General features: G+C 34.2%; 2 protein-coding genes across 5 annotated transcripts in view; one reads left to right on the top strand and one right to left on the bottom strand.

Annotated features, from left to right (window-relative positions):
• The first annotated feature begins 94 nt into the window (after positions 1 to 94).
• Positions 95 to 21,299, top strand: part of LOC107267462 — a 29,101-nt gene continuing 7,896 nt past the window's right edge. The window contains exons 1-5 of one of the 3 annotated variants that reach the window (XM_015739229.2): positions 11,189 to 11,814; positions 12,014 to 12,589; positions 14,621 to 16,312; positions 16,391 to 16,923; positions 17,023 to 17,168. In XM_015739229.2, coding sequence (XP_015594715.1) covers positions 12,344 to 12,589; positions 14,621 to 16,312; positions 16,391 to 16,923; positions 17,023 to 17,168 — 2,617 coding nt within the window. In that variant the 5' untranslated portion in view covers positions 11,189 to 11,814; positions 12,014 to 12,343. Of the gene's footprint in view, positions 363 to 10,576; positions 10,737 to 11,188; positions 11,815 to 12,013; positions 12,590 to 14,620; positions 16,313 to 16,390; positions 16,924 to 17,022; positions 17,169 to 21,299 lie in introns of those variants that run through there. The other 2 variants (XM_025084822.1, XM_025084821.1) reach the window with 2 other exon arrangements.
• Positions 1,612 to 6,709, bottom strand: LOC107267464 (acyl-CoA-binding protein). Of its 2 annotated transcripts, none has more exons than XM_015739235.2 (3): positions 6,557 to 6,709; positions 3,276 to 3,390; positions 1,612 to 1,832 (listed from the first exon to the last, which is right to left on the bottom strand). In XM_015739235.2, the coding sequence occupies exons 1-3, from the start codon at positions 6,569 to 6,571 to the stop codon at positions 1,699 to 1,701; spliced, it is 264 nt and encodes an 87-aa protein (XP_015594721.1). In that variant the 5' UTR covers positions 6,572 to 6,709; the 3' UTR covers positions 1,612 to 1,698. The 2 variants fall into 2 exon arrangements, with proteins under 2 accessions (XP_015594721.1, XP_015594720.1); XM_015739234.2 differs by lacking the exon at positions 6,557 to 6,709 and adding an exon at positions 4,952 to 5,102.

Genomic DNA, 21,299 nt, shown 5'->3' with positions numbered 1-21,299 from the left:
TCAGTATCATCAAAATCATTTCTTTGAGGCTCTTCGCCTCGGGCCTTCAACCCATTTCATGCCATCTCTTTCTTTACTCTTTATCCTTTACCTTCATTTACGAAAGAAAGTGTGACGTAGTGAATTGATACGTTTGAATAAGTGCGTCGCGAAGACATTATCTAAAGTTCGCGGAAATTCGCGTATTGGTCTATTCGTAACAAGTGAAGAATTAGTCCGCAACCGAAAATACAGGAAGTGCAAAATAGTAGTCAAGCCTGGAATCGTCAAGTCGTCACCAGAATGGACCTCGAGTGTCGAAAGATGTACTGGACCAATGAACAATACAAATGGACAAGAGAAAGGCAGACGAAGATCCTGGGGTAAGTGATCTTTTTCTTTTTTCCTTTTTTTTTCTACTCACCATAAACATTTATGTAAGCGGCCATGCTGAAAGCCATAAATTTGCTATACTCAGCGGATACCGGAAGTATAGCATAGATCTGACTTATATTTGTGCGAGATTTTGGTGATGCATTCCGAAAGTGTTCCCATGCTGCGCGGTAGTGTCTGACTATATTTCCAGCTATTCTTGTTTCCGAGTGATCAACCGCAGATTCCGCTGTGTACTAAATAATTTTTCCTCGTCCACGCGAGTCTTCTGGATTTTGCCAATTCCGCGTTTATAGCGCACCGACGAGAGAAGAACACTGTAGACTCTCTATTAAAATACATATTTACATATAATACATATTATATTAACATTACAAACATGGAGATGCTACACGGATGTCAGGTCCAGCATCGCACTTTTTTAAAATCTTTTGAAAATGATTCAACAATAGGCTTTTTCAATAGTCCTAATAATCAAGGTTAGAAGTACGACAATAGATGGCGATGTACCTTGCGAGACGGGCCTTATTCAACTCAGCGTGAGGGGACCTACAAAGTTTATACACCGAATCCGAACAGTGTTGGGCGAAATCCGTATAAATACTCATTTAAGTTTTCATATGAAAACCCATTGGTAATGCCGCTGGAAGCTGGGCACGAACCTCCAATCTTTCGGTCGTGACCGCTACCCTATCCACTGGGCTACGGCCGCCCTTATCTGATGAGCTGTCTCGTTCTAAGTGTTGCTTTGGGAACCAGCGATAAGTACCGGAGGACTCTGCCCTGTAAGCTACACGTTCGTGATCGTGGTTAGCTCGGCTACGACGGGATCCGCATTATCGACGGAGACTATGATTACATAACTCGACTTCCGGATTCGCCGCTGGGATTCAGCGCCATGCTTTTGGTGTTGCCTAAAACCGTAGCGTTGTGCATCTCTCTACTCATCTCTGGATTCAAACCGGTTGCCTGTACTTGGCGCGAGACTCGGCCGAGTCTCTTGATTAACAAGTTTGTTCTTCTACTTCAGATGACTAAGGCGGCCGCAATCAACACACCCGATTCGAAATGTGCTTCGCGACATGATCTGTGTATAATTGTTCCTTATAAAAATTGTTATATTTAGTTTAAACATTAATAAGTACGTATACAAAACACCAACTTTTTAGGGTTAATACTTTGTCTTCAAGTTATTGTCAAAAGTCATATCACAAACGGGTGTCTAGATCAGAATACCCCTTAAAGATGAAAACAATAATTATGAAATTTATTTTTTTCTTGCAAAATTGGTTAATCAAAATTTTACATTTTTTCGTATAAAGTTCACTATTGATATTTCGCTTTAAGACTGTCAGAAAGTGCTATATATGCTTCTTTGGCAGCATCCTTTGAAGTTCCTTTCTTGCTGCTCCATGCATCCCATTTTGCTTTGCCCATCGGATCGAGTATACCCGGCTTCTCTGCAAGTTAATAGAATTGCATGAAAACCAATCGTGTTTATTCTCCAAATTGTAAACTTACCATTTAATTATAAATGAATCGAAAAAAATATACATTTTTATATTCGTTACAATCATCCTGAAAATTAATCCACTCGTAGTAAAATTTCTCATTGCCGATTGTTTTTGCCAAAAATAATGAATAATTTTCCATTGATTTCCATTAATTTACAGCACATTACAGAAGCAATAGCAATGCAAAATTTTACTACAGGCAACTCATCTACATATAATCGGTCCACGAGTTCGATGCGTTTTTTGACAGCTCAAAAACAATGTCTCTAGCAATGCATATACGTTTCACTGCATAAAATGTTTCTTATAAAGTCTGCATATGCATGACTTTGTACTAAAGATATTTTATTTTTCCATTTTAACATATATTTACGTTATTCTAGAGAAAACCACGTGTGAGTTCTAAGGATTGCATGCCATGTAATCTGTCAAAAAATACATTGAAGTCGTGGACCGACTATAGGATATGTATAGGACGTAGGACGCATCATGTCACCCATCCACTGTTCTTTGTACGGGTTATTTACAACAAACACAAATATCTGTAGTTAGTCTATCGATTTGATTTCTATAGTAGAACCACCTTCAGGTAATGCATAGTGAATCAATGGAAATCAAAGTAAAATCATTTATTACTTTTGGCAAAAAATCATTGGCAATGGAAAAATTTAACTACGGATACACTTGAAAACAACTAAAACCCGCATTCTCGAACAGTTCTTCATAAATATCGAATACGACCATTCAATACTCTTCAAATGAAAAATTACACGCGAGGATCACTGGGGCAGACTCCAAAATGGAGGCCCGAGTTCCAAAGAATAATTGTTACTTCTCACGTCACAGCTACCAGATCCATGGTCCCATTAAATTTTGATAAACTCAAAGAGGTACTAAAGTGGATCCGGTCATCAAGCAACATATATATCAGTAATAGGCAGTTTAGTTACATTACTGTAGATTTTGCTATAGTCAAGGCACATACTGTTGTTTACCTTATAAACGTATTTGCACAGTGCTGCAACGATAGGACTCAATACTTCTACTAATTGTAATACTGAATAAATTCCTTGCCAAATGAATTTTTTATTTCTTCAATGTGTAGAGCCTAGACAATTAAAATCTACCACCTGAAGTTAGTCCGGATTATTCAAAACTACGTTTAACATATCCAGTAAGGTGTATGAATCAAAGAAATGTACAACTGCTGGAAATCGTATTAAAAGTAATTCAGAATCTTTTTCGGATATAAGTCTAGTAACTTACAAGTCATTTTACCGACGCTACAGTAGTACTATCGTTTCATCCTAAAAACTATTTGATTTATTAATTTTGTGTAATTTCTCAGTAAATTATTATCAAAAGCGAATGATTTAAGGCCTTCCTTACCCGTGTTAACGTCGCCAACAGTCGCTTGTTTGTAAAGTGCATAGATTTCCAAGAGTTCCTCGTCGGTTGGTCGTTTAGTTAAATTTTTCACACCTGAGGCGGCTGCTTCAAATGTCTATAACAATAACAGAGTCGATCGCAAATTTAATTAATCGTTATTAAAAATTGAATATAGATAAAAATAAGCAACGCTGGAGCATCCTTAATCTAATTGTGAAAACAAGACGGATCAAGATGGAAGAATATACGATGGTCAATGTAACAAACAAATATTTGCGGAACCAGTATATTAAAAATACAAAAATTTATCATTAGAACATAGAAGTTGAAAATAATCTAATATGTCGATTTTGATTGAAATATATTTTACAATTTCAGACCTCGAGGTAAAAATGTTTGATTTTGTAGGTTATAGGTCTGGAATAGGTCTTGCAGGTCTAGGTTGAATATAGATGTAGGTTCTGAGATACCGACGGCCCAGAAGAAGACCCAGAACAAGCGTGGCTGAGCTAAACTTCTACAAATTATTATTTTACCTTTGCATAGAACAAGTCTTACCGAGTTAGACTTTAGCAATCAGATATAGAGCAGTATGAAGATATACTAGTAAAGAGATGTCCTCTTTACTAGGACTTACACGGAACTTTGTGTTTTAACACTAGTGGGCACAGTGTATATAAGAAATATACTGGAACCAGCATACAAATTTTACATGAGGTTTAAAGTGTCATACAGTTCGTTTCAGATAGAAAATACAAACGGCCTGTGATCCTCTTTACCAACATCTGCTCAGTGAATACAGCAGTATCCTGCAGCTTATTTGAAACACTTCTATAGTTAATCCAGACATGTCCCTTTCTTGTGCGATACCTAAGTTGAACTGTGTATGAAATTATCTCGAAGTACATAGAAGAGGTCTAGAACCAGTATGGGTTCAGTTCCAAAAAAGTGAGTTTAACACTAGGACTTGAATAAAAACAAATTTAGTGTACGTGATATGTTATTAATGACTTAGTATAATTTATGATAAATTATTCTGAATCATACAGTACGATAGTTCGCACACAACATGCTAGGATTCAAAGTGCAAGGCGAACGTGTAGAGTTTATTAGCGTAAATAAATATGTAATCAATGCTTGTATCCGCGTTTGGCTCGACCTTTAGCATTTTGGTAAATAAAATGCGTTTCCGAATACGTAAATGAATATCTTGTGACATGTTGTGTCCGTCGAACTAGATAAACATTGAAGGAGTTGGAGAGAGGTTGTGAATCTGGTCCACCTAAGGGAAATTCTCAATGACGAAATGAATAATTAATAAAATTATTTTCCCCGACTGCCATAATAGCATCTTAGCTAAAGCTTTATGCAGCTTAAACATTAAATTATATTATTTTAAAATATAATTGTCAATTTGCAAACAAGTATATTTTGCTACATTTAGACGTCGTTTACGCTGATGCAATTCACAAAGGCTGCGTTCAGCAGAAAATTGCGCTAAGACAGCAATCGCATTAGATTGGTCAATTGAACGTAAATTTTGCAATGGTTGTACGATTTTACTAGTCAGATGTGTTTGTTCGTGCAGCGCTTTGTCTGCTGCACACAGCCAATGTATTTCAAGTAAGCAATATTTTTTAAAGAGAATGCTTTTGTATTTTATGGTTGAAACTTACATTGAAAAGCACGGAACATGCGAAGCATACATCTATGTATAAAATTAACATAACGTTTAGGCCAATTTGGTGATCTAACGAAATTGTTCAATACAGTTATTACGTATCACTTATTGGGTTAGGTTTGATAATATGCAGAATACCGTAGAAAGAAACTTCAATGTATATTAACTAATAATTCATTTGAGAAAACAACTGTTATTACTGTTTGTAATAATCAAATATAACGCATTATACGACGAAATCGGAAACTGCCGGACGACCTAACACTCTAAGGCCCATTCACACTTATTAGACTCTCTAATGAATGCAACTCTTGACCAATCACACAACGTGAATTCCTGTTAAAGCGCTGCATCATTGGTTAAGGTTCACGTCGGAACACGCGTTTGCCGATATAAATGTGAACGATAAACGCGTGTTCGAACGTGAACTGTTGATCAGTGGTACAACGAGTTCACAAGAATCTACGCCCTGCGATTGGTTGCAAGGTGCATTCGAACGCGCCTTTAACGAGTATGATTGGGCAGTTACTCTTATACCTTATTGGCTGTCAAGTAAGAATGTGGTCTGAGCCACGCTAGACAAGCGCAATTTTTGAAACAATCTCTATATTCTAGCATATATTATTTGATAACAATATAAGAATAACTATACATTTTTGAAGATGAGGAATCAAGGATTCCAATAAAACATTCAAAATGTTCATCCGTGCTTATAAAATGTGTTCAATGTCCTCTTACGTCGTAAATTTAGTCAAAAGATATTGTATATTTTACTTTTCGTCACGAAATAATGGAACATGTTATTTATCATTTTTACTCTGTCATTAGTTCATAAAAAAACTAATTCAATAAGAATTTTTTCAATATTCTACGAAATCGTATTATACAAAAATAAGCCTGCGTCACAATATCGAACACATCACAATAGACTCCCGTCTGCTAGGTTTAGTATAAACATTAATATTCATAACTTAGATTTTTATTAAAAATAGCCATCCTATCCATACCATATCTTATGCACCGATATATCGCGGGTCTAATGTCAGAAGGACATTTGCGCCAAAAAAGTCAGTATCACAGCAAGAGCACCACGTACCATCTACAGAATACGATCCAAAACCTCGTAAAAACGTATTCTACGAGGTCCTTTCGTCTTTTGATCGTTGGTAGTAACGTCGACGCAAAAAAAAAATATTCCCAGCGAGAAGGCACATGAACGAATTTTACGAAATATTCAAACAATTCGTCATACCTCAATTCCGCGTCCCTCAATTTTAAGAAAGTCTATTATTGGAAATCATTTATTGCAATATAAAATCATTAATTACCTTTGACAAACAGTCATTGGCAATGGAATATTATTCTTACGGGTGCTCGTCGATATATTCGTTTTTTTGTTTTCACATTGTTGGAACTGACAAATTTGTTAACTCACAAAAATTAAGAAAACCGTAAAGGTTTATCTACGTGAACGTACGCCTTTATGATTTTATTGTTCCGTGCATACCCCATTATGGTTTTAGTCCTTAACCACACGATATACCGGCATTTCAAGACGCAGTGAATATAGTTAAATTACGATGATGCTATGTCAGCTTACCTGATCGAGAGACATAACGGCACTTTTTTTTTATAGAAACCACTACTTGCCACAGACTACAGACTGAATCAGACTAACATAGCAACTAAATTCCGTCTACCTTTATTAGCAAGACATTCTGCCACGTAAACGACGTAGGACTTTATTCGTACCGGTGATTGGCCACGGAATCGGATAGTGGGGCGAAAGATTGAATGGTGATAAAACAAACAAAATACAAGATAAAACTGTAAGATATAAGCGTTATCTTACCTGTTCATTGATTCTTTATGTTTATCAGCGACATAAAGCAATTTTACATCGCGATTAATTTTATGCAATGATCGAGGCACTTTACGTTCAAAATTATATTCGTTAATTTAATTAATCCTTATTATTATTATTATTAGATATTCGTGCATCGTAAGAAATACATGGCGTAAACTGCTATTCGCTGTTATTCGCTTACAAATCCAATTAAAAGTTAGCGTAGTATGGAGACTTATGGCACGCAATAGAAATGGCGCTGATAGCATGCACATACATTTCCACACGTATTCACTAATGATAAGATACATTTCTCTCATAAGTAATAAGTAGTGAAAAATATTATTAACCTTATTACTGGGAATGCTACTTTGGGGTCTGGCAGACCCCATGTCGTTGATGAACTGTAAGTTTGTCAATGATTATACTTCATATGATTATACAGGGTTATTCAGTCCAAACGCATTACCTGAAATTAGCGCGCCTATTTGATTCTTATGGTAAAACTGTCCCGTAGAAAAATATCTCATAGCTAATATTTGTTTGCCAAAGATAATATATGATTTTCCATTAGTTTCCATTTATTTCCGACAAATTAACTTTGACGAATAAGACTATTGGCAATGGGAAAATGTTACTATGTGATGTTCAGGTATTATGGTTGGTCTGAATCACCCTGTACATGGATCACAATGACAGGTTATGAGGAATATGACCATACAGTTTATTTGCATCCAGACAACGCATGAACTATCTTAAAGACGCCAATTAGACGTCCTCGAAGTCCGAAAAGATTGGCGCGAAGACGCTTTAAGCCGCATGCACAATATGCCCAAAATAAGCACGTAGACTACCTAGTGTTGGATTCCCAAGTATAACGACGAATCACGGTTTCAATATTTTTATTAATTTGATGATCCATGTCGGAAACTATTATGTTCCTGACACTATTCGTGGCTTAACAGAGTAATAAACATCTTGGCTGATTTCAGTTTTACTGAGCTTTAAGATTTGTTGAGGCTGCTTTTTAAGGAGGTTGTGAAATGTGACGAGGGAAAATGCTTTGGGTTTTGGGAATTGTTGATTACGGCAGTTATATGATGGGGAAGGCCTATTCTGAATTCTTATGGTTTGTTTGCGGTTTTTAAGTGGTAACGGATATTTCTGAGATAATGGTCTTTGGTCTTGTGAGACGTAAATAGGAAAACTGATAATGAGTAAACGCTACGAATAGATGCTGGTCATGTTCATGGAAAATTTGTTTAAAAAATATAATAACTCAAAGGGTTATACGACACTAGAACGGACGTTTTTTTTTCTTATCTTAAAAATATCACCTGTCAATTTTGGCTCATTAGTGTTTTTGTACTTTTAGACTGAAAATTGAATGCTTTTTTGCTTTTCGAGAAAAAAATTGCATCATTCCATTGAAAACATGAAAGTTGACCATCGAGTTACCTTAACGCATGCACTCAGAAAGGAATTCAATAGCGAAATCTATCATCCCTCTTGGGATCCTACAACTTCTGTCTGAATCATCATTCTATATGTGGCTTCGGTTTCGAAAAAAATTGACCTGGCGACTATAAATGCTCCACCTTGTATATTAGACAATAACTGAATCCTCGTCTATGGAAAATTTGAACAGGATTAACCGTATGGTTTCTGAGATATACAAAATCTAAAAGTATTAATTTCCACTATATAGATAACCTACAAAAATGAATAATTTCGAAATTCAATACGTTTACTTTCATACGATAGAACTTAATGATTTCTCGCTAAAATTTTGAAGTTATCTTATATTTTCGATTATTTAATTTTTGAATAAAAAAATCTTAGAATTTTATTTGCCTGCATAATCCGTGATTCCCTATTATATTACTCGTATAATTATGTTCCCCGGAACACTTTTAAGAACCTTCTAGAATGCAATGACTTTTGATCCGAATATATATAGGTCGCAAAATCGTACACTGTATCAACAATGTATATAAATTCGAAAATTGCATCTTATTTTCTATTAATTTGATAGATTAAAGTAGGCACGACTTACGTCAGAGTCGTACAAGAAGGTAGGTAAAAAATAAGTCATGTCGTATAACAATATATTTTTTGCTGGGGAATACTTTAGGGACGAATTCATTTACGAAGCTGCTATTTTAAGGACAAGTGGCTGTTTTGGGGACGTGCTCAAAGATCTTCCAGCGTAATGACTGTTATGAGGACCATAAAACGGATTGTCTCACCAAATTTGTTTATATTTTTCCAATGTTTGGCATCCAGTATTTATGGCGGGCTTAGAAATGTTTCGTTAGGTTAGATTGGGTCAGAACTCCAATGCCGTGATGTCCCAAAGTAGTAGTTTTTTATTTTTAAACACATTAGCTTGCTATTGTGAACGCCCGTTGATTTTTCGTGTCTCCAAAGTATCTCTTTGACAAACGTATATACATATGTATATAATATATCTACTATTTCATCATTATGATAATAAAGATTTTATTGATAAACCAGATTTGCGATGGCGTGATCGACGAGCTTGTGGCAATCTTGTCTACTTACACATGTCAGTTAACTGATACTGTGTTAATGGATAGTCCTCAAGATGTAAAACGCAATTAGGTCGTGTCTTATCCATCCGAAATTTTATCTACAAAAAAAGTGTGTACACTGATAAACAAAGCAATATTTGACAATTGTGTATTTGTCCTTTGATAAAATGGACATTAATGATGTATAAGTATGAAAGTGTATTGATTCAAATCGAAGATTATAAATCAGTAAAATTTAATGGGAAAAATTATGAAGAAATCGCAATCTCTTTTGAAAGAAATTGTAATGCGTTATTCGTAAGTGAATAATAAATAAAAAATTTAATAACTATTAAATGCGTTCAGGCCTCTTGTAAGACTATTTAATTGTAAACAAAAAGACTTTTATTTTGAACTTTCAAACTGTATTTAATAATGGAAACACTTGAACCACGTTATGTACACGTTTTTATAAATATAGCATATAAGTTGAACTCAGATAAAGGTGCATTGATACTGACCAAGGTGATAAGAATCTTTGGGCATTTTAGAATTTAAACGATAAACACGCTGTTTCTGTTGTGACATGTTCGTGTTCAAACTAAAAAAATTGCAGAACTCTTATTAGCTAAGACAATTACGCAAATAGAAATTAAAATGCTTTCAACTTGATCTCATGTTTACCTGTCTCACCGCAGGACGCATAACTTTCAATTACTCGTCATAGATACGCACACTGCAATATTGCAACGATATTGCCAAATAGAATGATGGAAATAAGAAGGTCGCATGGAAAATGCTTCAGTGAGCATTAAAGGCAACTCGGACATAGTTGGAATGTAAATTTAATCAAATGTGCCTAGTTTATTTTGTTCAAAAAAGAAATGAACATAACCTTAATCGCGAGAAAAATGCATCTATAGTAACTATTAAAATAAATAAAATAAAACTTCCATAAAAATAATTACATAGCTGTAGTTTTTCATAATAGCCTGGAAACAGAAACTGTTCTACCGCTTTCTATTTTTACTTGATAAAAAAAATACTGTTTAAACCAAATACAAATAATATTTATACAGCAGAGCTTTTATTCCTTATTCGTATCGTGATTTCTTAATGTTCTTGTCACAGCCCTGCAGATTATGCTAAATCTTTTATAAAGATCCAACCGATGCTGAAGTACACTGAACATAAACGGGGTCACCGAGCTCCATCATCAGCCGCGACTCACTTGCGCAGGAATGTGGGAATTTCAGGTGTGTGACGCATCAGGTAGCCGAAGTTAATCGAGCATTTCCGACAACAGCCGAAGGATCCTTGTGACACTCGAAGATAAGCCAAGTCGAATATTTACGAAGATGGCCGAAGAAACTCGATGTGACATCATACCCACACGTCATGTGCGTACAATATTTATTGCTGAATAATTCGTTAACAGAACTAAAACCATTATGATAAGGTGTCTGTTCTATAAAAATAAAGATAATAGATTTATGAGAAGACGTGTATTCACAATTGAAGTATTCAATAAACCGTTACGAAATTTCACAAAGATTCAAATCACACTGTAGTGCCACGACGACGAATGCATATATAATTCTTAGTAGAAATTGGCAATACAAAATGTTGTACACTGGCAACTCTCTACATTCGAGGAGTCCTAGTCATTGCTACACCGTAATACGATCTGGTAAGTGGAAAAGAGAAAAAAAAACTGTTAAAGAATTCAGTTAGGATCTGACGATGCGCGGGATTGGGAGAACCAAAGAATTTCAAGCCCGCCGGACCCGAGTGCTTTCGACCGTTTACGGAAACAGCCGACCCTCGTACTATTCACGAGTCTGGCACGTAGTGCAGCAATCATATACGACAATACGGCGAGTTCGCTCGCGGCAGCGAGACGCGCTGTGAAATTCCCATTGAGGAATATTTCGTGTTTGCGACTGTATTTTACAAAATAAACTCGTATTCACGGGTTTTCAAATGTACGAGGCGTTTTTAAAGTGTCTGGTGCTTAGGTCGTTTCACGTGATAATTGAAACCGTGTAAATCAAACAAGGAAATAACAGTGAACGAGTGACCGACAATAAGTGTCATAGTGTAATTTATCTTTTGGTTCCGTTATAAAATAGTTGTTCCCCATTTATTTGTTTTTTTCAACGGACAAATTTTCACTGAACACTCGATTACGACGCAATTACGAATATACCGAAATTTTGAGATTTTGTTATACTTTTTTTTTCTGAACTACATGTGGAAAGTATTTATCACCATAAACTTTGACAAATAGTGCGTCATACAGTGCCGAGATGTAAATTAAAATTAACTGTTGTAGGATAAAAGGGTTATTGATGGTCATAATAAGTTGGAAGAAAAATTATAAACTAATCAAATTGTAAACAAATGAGAACAAATATTGTGAAAGAAATTTGACAAGTTAAAATTTTAAAAACCGTTTTCATACATCAAAAAATATAAGTAATGTGACACTGCTTTATTTTATATTTATGTACTGAATAGTGTTTCAAAAATTATTTGCTTATAAATAAAAGTTAGTTTTGAAGTAACAGAATTGTTACGTTCATGAAAAACATTTGGAGATAGAAATTTTTTTTTGGAAATTTGATATCTGTTTTATCGACTATTGATAAAACTAATTCATTCGTTTTGCCAACAGTATCGGTAACGTCGCGCCGTCCGTTCATGGACGAGTGAATTTCATGAAAGAGATAACGAGTTTCCTTATCGGTTTGACGCCATATTGCACAGGAGAAAAAAATTACAATAAAATAAAAAAGAGAGCGGGAGATACTTTCTTCAACGAGGCGAAGTTCTGATGACGCTGACAATCTTCAGTCGTCGGAAAAACGTTGTCGGATATGCAGATCGCGATGTCATTATCGAGTAAATCGTAAAGCTTCTCGGGGACAATTAAAGTTTTAAATACAGACAAGATTAAATCTATTATGCTTGCAATTCAAACTGAAAAAAATATTTTTCGTGAGAGATGAATCGATCACCAAAAGCAAATCGCAGTTTCCTTCACGGATCAAGTAGTAAAGCTGATCAATCGTCAAATAAGGTTGCCTATGCAACACTTGACAGTTTGGCATTAAGACGGACCAGACTACCCTTATGTCTGGTGCCAATTGACGAATCGCATCCTAATAAGGGAGAGAAAGTCGAGAAAGAAGAAAAAAAGGAAAAACGCAATGTAAATAGAAAGAAATCTTCACGACAACCGAGTTTCAAAGTGAGTCCAATTTTTATATCAGACAGCTACTTCTTTTATATGGCTAGTTTTCTTTGGCGTTTGTTTAACGTTACTTTAGGTTAGGTCAGGTCAGAACTGTAATACATTTATTACTTAATTTAACATAACCTTATATTACTTTTTCTAAAATGATTACGATCATGCGTCTACAGCAACTTCAGTGTTTAGCTTACTAATTATCGATATATTGTAAAATACAAGGTATATCGGAAAGTTCTTAGTAACAGAGATAACACGTTTTTCATGTTTATTCATTTCATATAGATTCATCCTTTTTCTTTTCTTTTTAAAAAGATTTTTGTAATACATATATATATCTACTATATATATTTCAACTATCTTATATATATATATATATATATATATATATAGTAGATAAATGGAATCGACAATTAATAGGATTCGGAGAATCTTATACTTTCTATTAACAAGTGTCACTTTGTTTAATTAGGTTAATTTATGATCGTTGAAAGATGTCTCAGCTTTTAGAATAATGATTGCAAGCCTAGTACTTTTCAAATAATAGTTTAGATCAATTTCTTTTAATTTAAACGTTACTTGTTAATTTATTAAAGACAAACAATTTTTATATGTTATTGCGAAATAACCACGGAAGTGGTTGCTGCGACTATCAGTGAGGTAATATTTGTCGTGACTTTAAGATTATAACGAAACTACGAAGATTATTTTATAATTGTTTAGCTGGTCATTGCATTTGAATCGTTATCTCCTGAAATGTATTATTTCGTAAAAATTCTATTAAGTGTAATATTTATTTGAATGAACGAAAAGTAGGCTTTCTTCTATTATTTTCATGATAATTTCACTATCGTGATGGAATAACTTAATGATTCATATGCAATGTAATATATGAGATTAAATTTCATATTTATAAATTATCCTTACGATGAATACTGTATATCTAACTGTATATTAATAAAAAAATAAAAGAAAAACCGTTATTTTTCCTCTAGAATAATTTTATAAATTTTTATGAAAAACTTATATCCTTATATCATATAAATATATTTTTTATAATTAATCTTCATTTTCTCGATAATATTGTGAAATTCTTTTTTTTCCTGTAGAATTGAATTAACTATCGAGAATTGACGATTTAATATATATATAACAATTGGAGTTTTTTTGCTGAATTTGTTTTTTATTTTCTACGGGAAGAATTTCGTATACAGCAAATTTTAGGTAGGAGGGACTGCGTGTCAGGTACTCCATTGATACCGATTTAATGGACTATACAATTTATGAATTTACTATAAAACTTAAAATATAGTGTTATTTAGAATGATAATGGTGAAAATCATCTTTCACGATTTGTTTCTTTTAGTTATAGACTTTTATTGCTACGTTAGAAAGGATTTAATAATATTTAAATAAGAGTTGGAAGAGGCAAGTAGAATTTTAGAATCTTGACTGGCTGGTGTGTGAAAAAAAGTAATAATATTTGCACCATATTTTTATACATATTATTTTACTTACTATTCTTATTTCCACTTCAATTGATATTCGATCTGATGTTGCGATGTAATCTTTCAAATCGATAACTATGTAGGGTTGTTTCTTATTAATCCTGTTTTTCAAATGAAGAATAGAATCACGCGACCATTTCCGGGTTAAGATTTCATGTCGAAATATTGCAGTACGTTTGAATACTATGGATTAACACAAGCGTTATTCTACTCTTCGGCATTTTTCGACAATGTTTTTTCAATTACCCCCTGGGCTTGAAACGGTTAGTGTTGGTTGTCTCATCACAATATATTACTTATTCTAGAGATTTTTATTATATTGTACGTATGGAATCTTCCTTCAATAATTTGATTTTCGCGAGAATAATCATGGTTAAATGATTTATTATCAATTTAAAATTCGTAAATAATATAAATATTTTTATTACTATTGTATACAAATTTATTAATTCTATAAATAGTTAAATTATGACATGTTTAAATCTCTTTATTAATAATTTTCCTCACTTGTTTGATGTTTCAGATTAGGTCTGGTGCTAGTACCCAATGGAAGCATCGTGCCACAAGATCGTCTGGTAAAGTGCATAATGTTTTTCTCAGAGAAACATGCATTGGCACAGGGAATATTGCCAATGGTGTGAATGTAAGACTACAAGTCCGTCAGGGATTCGCAAAGAATGGTTCCCGAGTACAAATCCAGCGAATACCTGAGACTGTACCAGAGCTCCTGGAGCAATTGCTGGGTATACAAAACAATGAGAATATTGCACATAAAAATTCTAATCGCTCAAAAAGTATTAAAAAATGTTGCTCAAATGTTCAAGAGGATGGAAGAGTTGGATTTAAGATATTGGACAGGGCCATCAGTAATTATCCTGAAAATAAAGTATCTAAAGTAAAGAACAATATTCAAATTAAGTCTTTGGAGAGATCACCAACAAAATATGTTCCTGATGAGGTCATAATCAAGTCTGAGAAATTAGATCAGCATTATGAAGAATTTAAAAATCCATTGGCCATAGTGAATTGTGGAAAACGTAGTGATTGTGATATTAAGGAACCTGAACAGAAGAATGATGAGTTGTGTAGCAGTGTTTCGCAGGAGAAAAATAATCATGAGCAAAAGTTTGAAAATTCTGACTTTAAGAATGATCAGAAACTATTTGACACCAAGAAAAGGTCTGACCTAGGGTTTGCAAAAAATGTTTTCAACTATGTTCCAATGACAAGTCGTACAAAGAGCCTCAAGAAGTTAAAAAAGAAGACAGTTTCCACAGACACGCTGAAGACCAAATCTCACAGTCTTAAATCTCTAACAATTTCTGAGCCTAGCAATTTTGTACATATAGCATCAGCCACTAACTCTAAGCTTCTGAATGCAGGAAAGACTTTTGCCAGTTCACAAGTGACTGAAGTGATAACACATAAAGAAAAATGTGCCACGTTGCCACTCTTGGTCAGCACAAATCCTTATTCCAGCATAGACTTTATCAACTTAAGCTCCGACGACAAGTCTGCAAATAATACAAAAGATATCAGATTATCAGAAGACAGCGACAAAACTAATTATGTGGAGATCAGAAGTAAGGAACCTTTGAAAAGGACGTATGCCATTGATAAACTTTCTTCTAGCCTTGAGAAGATTCAGATTGATAAAAGAGAAGTTGATCAGATTTATGAGTGTATATCACGATTTTCCACAGGTAATACAGCCTCGGCATTATTACCTAGTTTGGATGCAACTGCTAACAGCTTGCCATTAAATCTAAATCAAGAATCAAATATTAATACAGATTCAGCTTCACCGATATCAACTAACTGTGAAGGTTCAGAAGAAAAAATCTATGAGACTGTATTTCAATCTAGTTCTGCATCAAGCTCTTCCCCTGTAAATGTTAGTACACCTGTAGGTGTCAACTCTATTCTACACCACTACACTGAGGCTGAATCTCATTATGCAGATTTAAATCTTACTACAGTAAATTCTGCATTAGTAATAAGGGCAAACTCGAGTTTCTTATGGGGTAGTATGACAACAGGACGCAGTGGTGTATGCGTCAACGTACAAAATGTCAATTCGTCAGCATTTGATAATAAATCACCAATGACAGTATTAAAATCCGATGACTCATCATCAAAAAGCAACAGAGAATTGACGAATACTGTGAATAATGAAGATTACGATGACGTGGGTCTAACCGATAAATTCACTAATGTGAGTAACTACATAATCTTCTTAGCTACTGTTCTATCTCTATATTTTTTAAATAACTGGGCCTTTACTTTATTTTAGGATTATGAATATGACGACGTAGGTCCACCTGGTGATGTTATAATAGCAGCAGAAGAAATTAAAAATCAGGAGAGTGTAAATTCTGCTACTGTGAAAGTGAATGAAAAATTTAAAAATTACGTATCTGTAAATGACGATAACGAGGAAGTGTATGACGATGTGGTCGTGTTGAACTATGATTCTACTGGCAATTTGTCATCCTCAAGTACGCAGGCTGAGAGCAGCAGTTACATGACACCGTACCTTGTGACTCGAAAAGCCTCGTTTCGGCATAAGGATCAGGAAGTAGTGTTGAGAAATGCGGAGACACAATATCTCATTGTAAATAACGAGTACTCTAGCGTCGAAGATGAACCGGAAGCTGGACTGTACGATGATATAGATCTTCTGAGTCAGGAACGTGTTAATAGTCTCTATGCTGGAAGTAGCGCAGGTTCTCAGCTGGGTTCTACCTCCAATGGTAAAGACTCGGAATGGGAAGACCTTGACGATACTCCACCAGCATTACCTTTACCCAGAAGAAATGGACCAAGGTGCGTAACTTGCAACTTGACTATGTAAGTTGTTTGTCTTATATTAGTAAAACTTTTTAGTGAATTTATTTCAATTTTATTTTGTTAATTTAATATTAGGGTTATTGGAGAGGTTCAGAACATAACACTTAAGAAGAAACTTGGACCTAGATGGTATCGAAATGTTCGAAAACAACGTTCGAAAACGTCTAGGAAAAGCTCGACAAAATCATTGAATCAAGTCACGCAAGATTCTATATCGGTTGGTGAGTAAACTATTGAATTTTTTTAAATTACTTCAATTATACGGAACAAGTATATGATCGTGCGTACAAAATCAGTTGAAATGTTCAAAGGAGAATTTAACAATTGCTAACACGTTCCATGCCAAACCTTTTTTTTATTACTTTCCGATCAGACAGCGTGAAGCGTATACGCCCCACGCAGCACGGAACTTGTTAATAAAGATCTATTAGGTGGTTTAATCACAACCCTGTTAGCACACAAATCATAAAGTCGTCCCGGAGATGACTTTTTAAAAATGTCTTAAATAAGACAACTCGAAGACATCTTCCAAAAGATGTCACAATTTATTAAGACATTCATAATTCGTCTTGAACTCGACGTATGCGACAATGTAATATAAAAAATATACAAAATACGGGATTATCGTTGCTAATAAAATCACTATATCCCGATCGACTTGTATGAGGGTCACGACGTGCGGTATTAAGTTGATGCAAATGATTGCCTAAAAGTTTACAAATATTTTATTGCATTATCTTATAAAAATTGCATATCTCAAATGATTGACTAAATTTACATTACACTAAAATTCAAAATATTTGGAATATTTATGGAGTTTATGATATCATTGTATGAAGTAATTTGGTAGTAATTCTATAATCGCATCTAAATTTTATCTCTTAAACCTATAGGACACTAATAAAACTGGGATAACGTAACGTAACAACTACGCCATGGTCTGGACCCTAGTATTCTTTCATGATAGTGCCGGTATAAGGTTTAATAAACTGGAGCAATTATATACAATAATTTTCAACATACAATTAACCTAATCTAACCTAAAAAATATTTCAATGTAGTCAGAAAAACGTCGGATTGAAACGCTGATAAAGATGTCTTATTTCGATTTGATTTGGCGTACGACGTTTTCCAGACGTCTTAAAGTTGAAGTTACGATATTCTTTTAAACCGTCCCAACTCAATTGAAGACGTCCAAATGTCATCTTCGAGACGTCTTTATGTTAACAGGGCATGATCATAATAATAATCGATTTCATAAGTTAAGCAGTCAGTAAAAGAAATGTTTAGATTTTAAACTAATTAGTGGTAATATAAGAAAAACTTTAAGCTTCGCTCATAATTATGAAAATTTAATGTACGGAACTAAAAATTTCGAATTTTAAGGTTATTCATATTCATGTATATAGTATATACAGTGAAAATGGTTAAACTTTGACTTTTCTATTTTTTAATGCCGTACAGTAAAGTCTCATTGGAATATTACATGGCTTGAAATTAAGTTATCATCAAACACGTACATAAAATTTAGATCTTAACTTGGAATGCGATCTGCGATCGAACTACCGTAAGCAGGTTGTATAGCGTTCATTTTGATCGACTGTGGAAAGAATAATCTATTATAACTATCAAGGATGGATACAAATGTGGTCTGATTCAATATGTATTGCTATGTATAATTGCGCAAGAATTAACGGTAAATGTATAAGGTAGCGTCGTTGGGGAAAGTTGTTTCACGGAGTGATTTTCCAATAGATTATTACTGACTAGCGTTGTTTTCTAATTAACCGCATCACACAGCCAGACCACTGGCTTACGAATTGACGTATTTTATGGAAGGAAATATAAAATAAAACAAAGAGGGATAATAAAACTAAGGCCGTTATTGCCTGTTATCATATAACGAAAAACAGAAAACATTAGGATATTAATAATGTAACTATGCAAACCGTATAAACGATTTAATGCAATACGGTCGTAAGATGGCGGAACGGAAATTGATCGATTAATCGATTACCCAAATATTGAGAAAATGGATATTCAAAATTACTGAGGAACTAACGGGTTTTACTATTTATTGGTTGTGAACGTTTGAGTACAATAATGTCAACTTTTATGGTTTTATAGATTAATCCGCTAGATGCCACTACTATTTGAGATTGTTACGGCCATTTTGTCACGAGATTCAAGAGAATGCTTATAAAATGTTACAGCAGAATGTCGATTATTCGAACTAATCGGGAGACATTGGTTTTCAAATAATAGAAAATATGTAGTAAATCAATATAAGTCAATGGAATTCATTAAATTTTGCAAAAATACATATTGGCAATGGGAATTTCCTATGACATGTGCCTATCCAATGTTTATACAGAAGAAAACGCGAACGGTTCACAAGCTGATCGGATACCCAGTCGTTTGGATAACCAAATTTGGATAATTCACGTTCTCTACTGTATTCCTACATGATTTTGAATATCTATTGTTTGTACGTTTTGATCTTTTTTTTTTTTTTTTGAAGTATAATATTGATCTGAAAATATTTTTTAAATTTCACACGATGTTCAGGTTAAGAAAAGAGACAAATGTTTTTCGATCACTCCTATTTGTTAATGGTTATACGATACGACGAGAAAGATATTCAGTGAAAGTCTGGGAAGAAAGTGACATAAATACTAATGATGTCGCATTGCCACAATGGTGTCATTGGTATTCGTCACGTACTACGTGTTCAAGGCCGTTCCGTGTACGAGCTACTAGGATGATATTGAACGGTTACAAATCAGCAAGATTGTACTAATTGCCATTTTAAGTATCTATAAAGAGTTGAAGAATTTTTAAAATTACTCATCAGTTACAATAAATATCTACACAGTATTTAGGAAGAAGCATTGTCTTTTAAATTTTATTGAAACGCTAAATTCCCATCGTTCCTTAAAAAAAGTTTCCGTGGTTTTAGTACGTGACGTCAAACAATCAACTTATTGTCTTTTATACATCGATAGGAGTATACGATAATAGATGTAAACTAGAAAAGACCATTTTTGAAATTTGATTTAAAACTTTGAAAGATCTCGCGTTTTGAATAAAAATTCCGTTAACGAGTATGATAGTGCCAAAGGCGGATGTCTAATATGTTCACTTAACACTAAAACTTGTCGCGCCATCTTGTTTGTCCCGCGAAGAAATTCACTGAAAACTTTAACGCTTACATAACGGTAGGAATACGAAACATCCTACATGTTTTTGCATTTAACTATATTATAATTCTATGTTAGATAAAAGTGGCGGAATTTTATCGACAAAATTCCGAAACACGTGGTGTACCTAGTAGACGTCATTATAACGCAATGACTTAATTTCGCTTTAACGTCTAATGGAAAGTTTTACATTCGCAAACTGCTTTGATTCCTACAAAAATATTGACTGCGTATTAAGGACTGTCTGCTGGTGTCAATTTAGCTTATCTGGTTTTCTAACATATTGATGTATCAAAATCTTAATACGATTTATCAAACTTTTACTTCAGCACGTAACTGTGGAATTCCCCATTACCATACTAATTATAAAAATCCGTTATTTTTACGGGTTAAGTTCTTTAGTGTTCAAATATGTAAACCAGCAGTCGTCGATTTTTCATAGAAAGCACGTTATTCTTTGCACTCAGACTTGTCATTCGTAACTGTAATATCAATTGAAATACGCAAACAATTTGAATGACTATTCAATGAAATGTAAAGAAAAGAACAGATTTAATATATCCGGAAATATATTGAATGTTGGACATAGTCGATATCGAATAACTTAGCAAAAATGAGTAAGGATCAGTCGAGAAAAAAGTCAAATGACGAATTATCCATTGCGAAATGTCAGTGGTCACCGTATATTTTTAAATTTCGCAAATATAAATATATGTAATATACAAAGTATAAAAATATGAGTAAGATAAGTAGATATTAATTAGTGTGGTAGTGGAGAGTTTATAAGAATGTATTGTAAGGAAAGTAATTCTCATTGTTTTCCTCGTATTTTGAAATTCAAGCATATACGAAAGCCTTTATGCATTAATGTAAAGTTAGGCGAAATGTACCATAGCCCGCAAAATACGTGCTACTCGAGACAAGGTGAAAGCGCATATTACGCGTTCTCAGTAAGTCTCGAACCTCAGTCGTGCACGCTACCATCTTGTGTTACAAATAGTCTGTTCGTATTAAGTCGTGACGCACAGGTCGCAAGACCGATTTCCGTGTGGATTATGTGTGTACGATGATGAAGACGAGGTCGAGTACGGTGTCTAGACAACGTCCAAATACCCAGGGTAAGTGGAATTGGAAACGTGGTGCTTAATGCTA

The sequence above is a fragment of the Cephus cinctus genome, unplaced genomic scaffold, assembly GCF_000341935.2.
Source record: "Cephus cinctus unplaced genomic scaffold, Ccin1 Ccin1_scaffold0404, whole genome shotgun sequence".
Classification (NCBI taxonomy): Eukaryota; Metazoa; Arthropoda; class Insecta; order Hymenoptera; family Cephidae; genus Cephus; species Cephus cinctus.
The sequence above is the reverse complement of the archived record's forward strand: the minus strand, read 5'-3'. Positions and strand labels throughout refer to the sequence as shown.

Bases quoted from the DNA above. Each gene is read 5' to 3' on its own strand.
- LOC107267464 (XM_015739234.2), bottom strand. From the start codon at position 5,002: ATGTTAATTTTATACATAGATGTATGCTTCGCATGTTCCGTGCTTTTC. The intron at 3,391-4,951 runs GTAAGTTTCAAC...TTATTGTTATAG, and splicing joins CATGTTCCGTGCTTTTCAAT to ACATTTGAAGCAGCCGCCTC. The intron at 1,833-3,275 runs GTAAGGAAGGCC...ATTAACTTGCAG, and splicing joins TGTTGGCGACGTTAACACGG to AGAAGCCGGGTATACTCGAT.